This window comes from Chenopodium quinoa, unplaced genomic scaffold (assembly GCF_001683475.1).
Source record: "Chenopodium quinoa cultivar QQ74 unplaced genomic scaffold, ASM168347v1, whole genome shotgun sequence".
NCBI lineage: Eukaryota > Viridiplantae > Streptophyta > Magnoliopsida > Caryophyllales > Amaranthaceae > Chenopodium > Chenopodium quinoa.
Window position 1 is genome coordinate 4,307,134 of NW_018743331.1, and position 6,290 is coordinate 4,313,423.

General features: G+C 38.8%; 1 protein-coding gene across 1 annotated transcript; it reads right to left on the reverse strand.

The window, feature by feature from the left end:
• Positions 1–603: 603 nt before the first annotated feature.
• LOC110737555 lies at positions 604–5,576 on the reverse strand. The gene is made up of 6 exons (XM_021917896.1): positions 4,025–5,576; positions 3,689–3,898; positions 2,771–3,509; positions 1,952–2,674; positions 1,636–1,822; positions 604–1,545 (listed from the first exon to the last, which is right to left on the reverse strand). The coding sequence occupies exons 1-6, from the start codon at positions 5,574–5,576 to the stop codon at positions 604–606; spliced, it is 4,353 nt and encodes a 1,450-aa protein (XP_021773588.1).
• Between the last annotated feature and the right edge of the window lie 714 nt (positions 5,577–6,290).

The window sequence follows — 6,290 nt, forward strand, 5'->3', positions numbered from 1 at the left end:
GTGACATGGGTAGGAGGCCTCTCTTGGCTTCCTCCATATTAAATCGTGCTAGTACCTTTTCAATATAAGTACTTTGGCTCAACCAATCATCCTTTTAGATCTATCCAGATAGATCTTGATGCCCAATATGTACTGTGCCTCTCCTAAGTCCTTCATTGAGAAACACTTTCCAAGCCAAGTCTTTACAGACTCTAACATTGGAATGCTGTTTCCAATGAGCAATATGTCATGTACACTGTTTCTTCCAAAATCCCATTAAGGAAGGAGATTTTGACATCCATTTGCCATATTTCTTTTTTTTTTCTTTTTTTTGGTAAGTAAGTAATTTTATTACCAGAAAAGAAAAGTTACAGAATATACACGAAGTAGAACTGTAACCTCCAAACTACACAGCCCCCAAAGGGCACACCACCACCCCATCCTCTTTTCTGAAAAGCTCACCTTCTAGGAAGGGTATCTAAACAGAAAAGGGGAGAAAAAACAGTACAAAACTAACTTGAACTCAAGTGTTAAGGCACCTTCTAGGAAGGGCACTTAGTAAAAGGAATAGGACAACAAAGAAAACTCAAGACAGAACACAAAATAGCCACTAAAAAAGTTGAATCATGAAGGCATATTATCCCTTAATTTCCTCAACCATTGACAATGCTTTCTTTTCCAATTCTGGTTGATCAGTTGGTGGCAACGATCTACAACTTCTGAGCAAACCTTGTGGCATAAGATCTCAGGAATCTGAATAGCGTGATTCCAGAAAGCATTATTTCTAACAGACCAAAGCTGATACACTAAATCTGCAAGACTAGCAAAACTGATCTTTCTGAAAATTGGATCCTTGAAACATCTCTTCCAGTGCTTCCATGTTTTCTGAATATCAAAATGGATTTCTCTGACTCCAAGCCATTTCCCTATTAACAGCAAGCATCTTCTACTATACTGACAATAAAAAAACAGGTGTTTATGACTCTCCACTGCAGCATCACAGAGAAGGCATCTATCAGTGTTACTTATTCCCAGTTTCATCAAAGTATCTCTGGTTTTGAGTTTGTTAAGCATAGCTAGCCAAACTATAAAAGAAGTTTTGGGGATGTTATATCTGTTCCAGATCCAATCCGTCCAATCCACCTTTTCAGCATTGTTCTGCATCCATTTATAAACTGCAGCAATGGAATACTTGTTGTCTGTCCAGTTCTCATCTCTGAAACCCTGTGAGAGCTCCTCTTTAACGTTACAAATCTTTTTCCAAGCCCAGCCATCAGCTTTCTTTGGTTTATAATTCCACCTGTCTTGATCCTTAATATAGACATTGTGCACCCATTTAACCCAAAGAGAGTCTTTTTTCTTAGCAATCTGCCAAATGTATTTACCTAGGGCTGCCTTATTCCAGCTTTCACAGTCCCTAATTCCCAGACCACCAAATTTCTTTTCCATACAAACATTAGTCCAAGCAATAGGAGGAGCTTTAGACAAAATAGCAGACCCACACCATAAAAAAGCTCTGCAGAGCTGGTTAATTCTTTGAATAACAGTTTTTGGCAGCAAGACACACTAAGCCCAGTAAGAGTGAAGGCTGATGAGAACATAATTTATTAAAACAACCCTTGCTGAGTAAGATAAGTTCCTGCTTGACCAACATACCAATCTATGTAGCATTTTGTCAATAAGCACATCAAAATCAGCCACCTTTAAGTACTTTGAGTTTAAAGGAATCCCAAGATACTTAAAGGGGGTTGATCCTTCCACAAAACCAGTGAAATTCAGAATGCTAGCCTTTGTACTGTCATCTACATTACCAAAATGGATTGCTGTTTTTTTCTGAGTTAGCCTGTAAACCAGACACCTTATTAAACATATTTAGAGCTCTAAAAATCAAACCCACTGAATTCCTGTCCCCATAAGTGAAGAGCATCAATCATCCGCAAAAATCATGTGATTGAGCTGGATCCCTTTACACCTATAATGAAACTTAAATTGTCTCAGTTTTCCCACCTTCCTGAGTAGCCTTGTGAGATATTCCATGACTATCACAAACAAAAGAGGTGACATGGGATCCCCTTGCCTAACACCTCTCTTGCCTTGAAAGAAACCATGAAGACCACCATTCAGCATCAAAGAATAAGTAGGAGAGGACACACACACCATCACCCACTGAACAAACTGATCAGGAAAACCAAGAGCTACCAGCATGCCTTTAATAAAATCCCAATGAACTGAATCATAAGCTTTCTTCACATCCACCTTAACAGTGCATCTTGGAGATTTCCTTTTATTATTATAATCTTTCAAGACATGTTGACAGATTAAAATATTGTCCATAATTGACCTACCAGCTACAAAAGCACCTTGACACTCATCAATAATAGCAGGAAGAACTTCCTTTAGTCTAGAGCAGATCATTTTAGAGATGATTTTGTAAATCATATTACAGCAAGCAATAGGTCTAAATTGAGTAACTAAAGTTGCATTTTCAACTTTTGGAATCAAAGTGAGAGTAGTAGTGCACACCTGTTTCAGCAAATTACCATGATCAAAGAACCCCAACACAACTTTACACAGATCCTCCTTCACCACTTCCCAGGAAGTCTTGAAGAAGTTACTTGAAAAGTCATCAGGTCCAGGCGCTTTGTCTTTATCTATACTCCACAAAGCCTTTTTAACATCATCAACTCCAAATCTCCTACATAATGCCACCTGATGATCAGCATTAAGCAGAGCCCCTTCCTCAATGACCTTAGGATGAATCTTCTATTGAGGCACAGAAGAGGTACCTAACAGGCCTTTATAGTACTCAATGAATGCATTTGCAATTAGAGAGGGATCCTGAGTAGTGACTCCATCCACATTGATGTTAGTAACTCTATTATGCGCTCTTCTGCTTCTCAAACAGGCATGGAAGTAAGCAGGGTTCACATCACCCTCCTTAAGCCAATGAAGTTTTGCTTTTTGCCTCAGGAATTGGAACTTAGATTTGTGGGCAGTATCATATTTTTCTCTAGCCTCATATTCATCTTGAATGAGTTTTTCATTACCAGGATCCAAACACAGCTTTTCTTGACAACTCTGAAGATCTTTAGCAGCCAATGTATCAGCTATTTCAATGACTGAAAACTGATCAAGGTTTAGCTGTTTGAGTTTAGCTTTTACAGCCTGTAGCCTCTTTACTAAAATGAACATCTCTGTACCCCTAATCTCAGTAGTCCAGGCCTGTTTAACAATGTCATTGTATCCTAGAAAACCAGTCCACATATTAAAGAATCTAAAAGGCTTCCTGACATTCTCAGTTTCCCCAAACATGGAAATGATGCAAAGACAATGATCCATAAGGCCCTCAGGAAGGAAAACAGCAGTTGTGTTGTTGAAAGCTTCATACCACTTCTCATTCACCAACACTCTATCAATTTTAGTGCATACTCTATCACTACCCTGCTGTTTATTAGTATAAGTAAAGAAAGAGCCTCCAGTTTTAAAATCAATCAGCCCACAGTGTCTTAAACAGTCTCTAAACTTCTCCACTTCATTCAAACAACAAGGAGAACCAATTCTATCCCCCAAATTCAAGATGTTGTTAAATCACCACACACAACCCAAGGATCATCAAATATGGCACTGATTTCCTACATATGACGCCAGAGCTCCTCTCTATGAATAGCCACATTCAGACCATAAACCATGGTACACCAAAAAGACACACCAGTAGCTTTATGAGTAATATGAGTGTGAATACATTGAGATTCAATTCTCACACCCTGAACCAAGAACAAAGTAGGCTGCCAAATGATCCATATCCTGCCTTTATCAATCTTACTGTAATTAGTTATAACAGACCATTGATTCCTAAAACTCTCAAAAACCTTCCCAAACTTCTTAGCCTTCACTTTAGTTTCAACGAGGCCAAACAAACCTATATTATGATGCTTTAGGAACCAGCGCACATCACAAATTTTACTAGATTGGTTTAGACCTCTAACATCCAGAATCCCCACTTATCCATGTAATTGATAAGAGCATTCACCTCTCTCCCACATACCATTCAGAGCCCTCTTCTTCTCCACCAAATTCACCTGCACAGAACCTGTAGGCTGTTGTCCTTGTTTATCCAAGACAGTAGTTCCTTCCTGATCAATGTCCTGCAGCCCCTCAAACCTATTTTTCACATTAACAGCAATCTCAACTTTCTTTTTTACAGTATTCCCCTTCATATCTTGCATAGTCTTTTGTACAGGTTTTTGCACAGACTGTTTTCCTATTCCAGGCATAGCTTCCCCATTAGGACCATGGGTTGTCTGCATTGGCTTATGAACAGGCCTCCAGATCTTCTGCTTCTCTCTAAAACTCTGCTGTTTTGGTTTATGTCTATTAACTTTGAGAAACTGATTAGGACAGTCATTCTCAACATGCCCCATTCCTTTACATCCAAGACATTCTACTGGTTTCCATTCATACTGAACAACTTGTTTAATTCGATTGCCCTCCTCATCAAGAAATTCAATGAAATCAGGGAGTTTTCCATTAATTTCAATTTCAATCATAATACGGGCATAAGCAATTCTCTCCTTCTGAGCAATATCTTTATCAGTTTTAACTAGGTTTCCAATCAAACCAGCAATCTTCATCAGAGCCTCTCTACCCCAAAATTTCAGATCCAAATTAGGTAGACAAACCCAAATAGGAACATCTGACACTTTTTCCTCATGAATTTTCAGATCAGAACTCCATCTCTTAGTGATCACAGGTTTCCTATCGAACATAATGGGACCAGCAGCCAGAGCTTGTTCTCTAGCATCTCGAGTTCGAAATCTAACTAAGAAAACTCCATTATCACAAGAAGCCACCCTATCAATTCCAAACTTTCCCCGTATCCTTCTAAGGAAGCCATTCATCACAGAATACGGGGGATGGGTGCATAACACATAACAAACAATTGCAGAATCCCAGAAATCAATTTCATGTTGCACATCTTCTTTAGACAATTGAAGAAGATTAGACCCATTATTACCAATCTGATTATTCGTACTGCAATTAGACACTGGTTCTTTAAGATTTAAACCCTCATCAATCACATTCTTAAACAAACCACCCCAAGAATTTTCAGTATGTAAAACAGGGGTACTATGCAAAACAGGGGAAGAACAATTGGGGGAAAAAGGTTTAGGGCTAGAAATACCCTCAAAATTCAGGAATGGAGCAGAAGTAATCCCACCGTTATTGTTAACATCAACATCATGCATATCATCCACAATCATTAACAGAGGGGAAGGATTGGAAGAACTAATTCCAGAACCCAAAACAGAGTTAGGCACAGGTGAAGAATTATTCACAGGGAAAGAGACTACCTGCAACCATTGATTCAAATCAAATTTACGATGGTCTTTGATCTTTCCTGTGACTTCTTGAATCGGAAATTCTTCAATAACATCACCATCGAGCCAGCTTTTGGTCGAACCCACATCCGAAACCAATTCTTGATTAGCAACATTTTCTTTGCATGATCTTAATTTGTATCTTTGCTTTTTCTTTGCTTTAGAGGAAGACTTCGATCCTGAATTCTTCTTTACCTTCCCTCTTTTACGATTGGCCATGGCCCAAGCAAGCTTTGCAAGTAAAAAATGGCGGCAAAAAATCTTTCTCTCTCTAGCTTTCTCTTTCTAATTCAATTAGCTTTGTTGAATGCGGAAATTGCTAGGATAATCCGGACGGACTTAAGCATGTCAATTGGAGAAAAGATTTCATCATAATCAACGCTGTGAATTTGCCTGTAACCTTTTGCCACCAATCTAGCTTTGTAAACATACATTTCTATCTTTGCCGGTTTTCAACTTAAAAATCCATTTGCAACCTATAAGTGTATAACCTTCGGCAAATCAACCAAGTCCCAGACTTGATTTTCAAACATGGAGTCCATCTCGGATTTCATGGCTTCTTGCCATTTTGCAACTAGGATGTCTTGATCCTCGGTTAAGACAACACCGAGGTATCTGTCTGGTTGAGATCTTGGCCTTTGCGACCTACGCAGGGTAATAGGTTGAGCATTGTCATTTTGACTTTGCACATTGCGGTTTAACTCTGACTTTGCACATAGCCATATCTACTAAAGTCGTCCGTGAAAGTGATAAGATATCGATAACCATTTCTTGCGGTTGTGCTCATTGGTCCACATACATACGTGTGTATAAGACCCAATAAGGCACTAGCCCTTTCTCCCAACATGGAGAATGTTTTCTTTATCATTTTGCCTAATAAACATCCTTTGCAATTTTCAAACGACTCTAAGTCGAATGAATCTAGAATCCCTT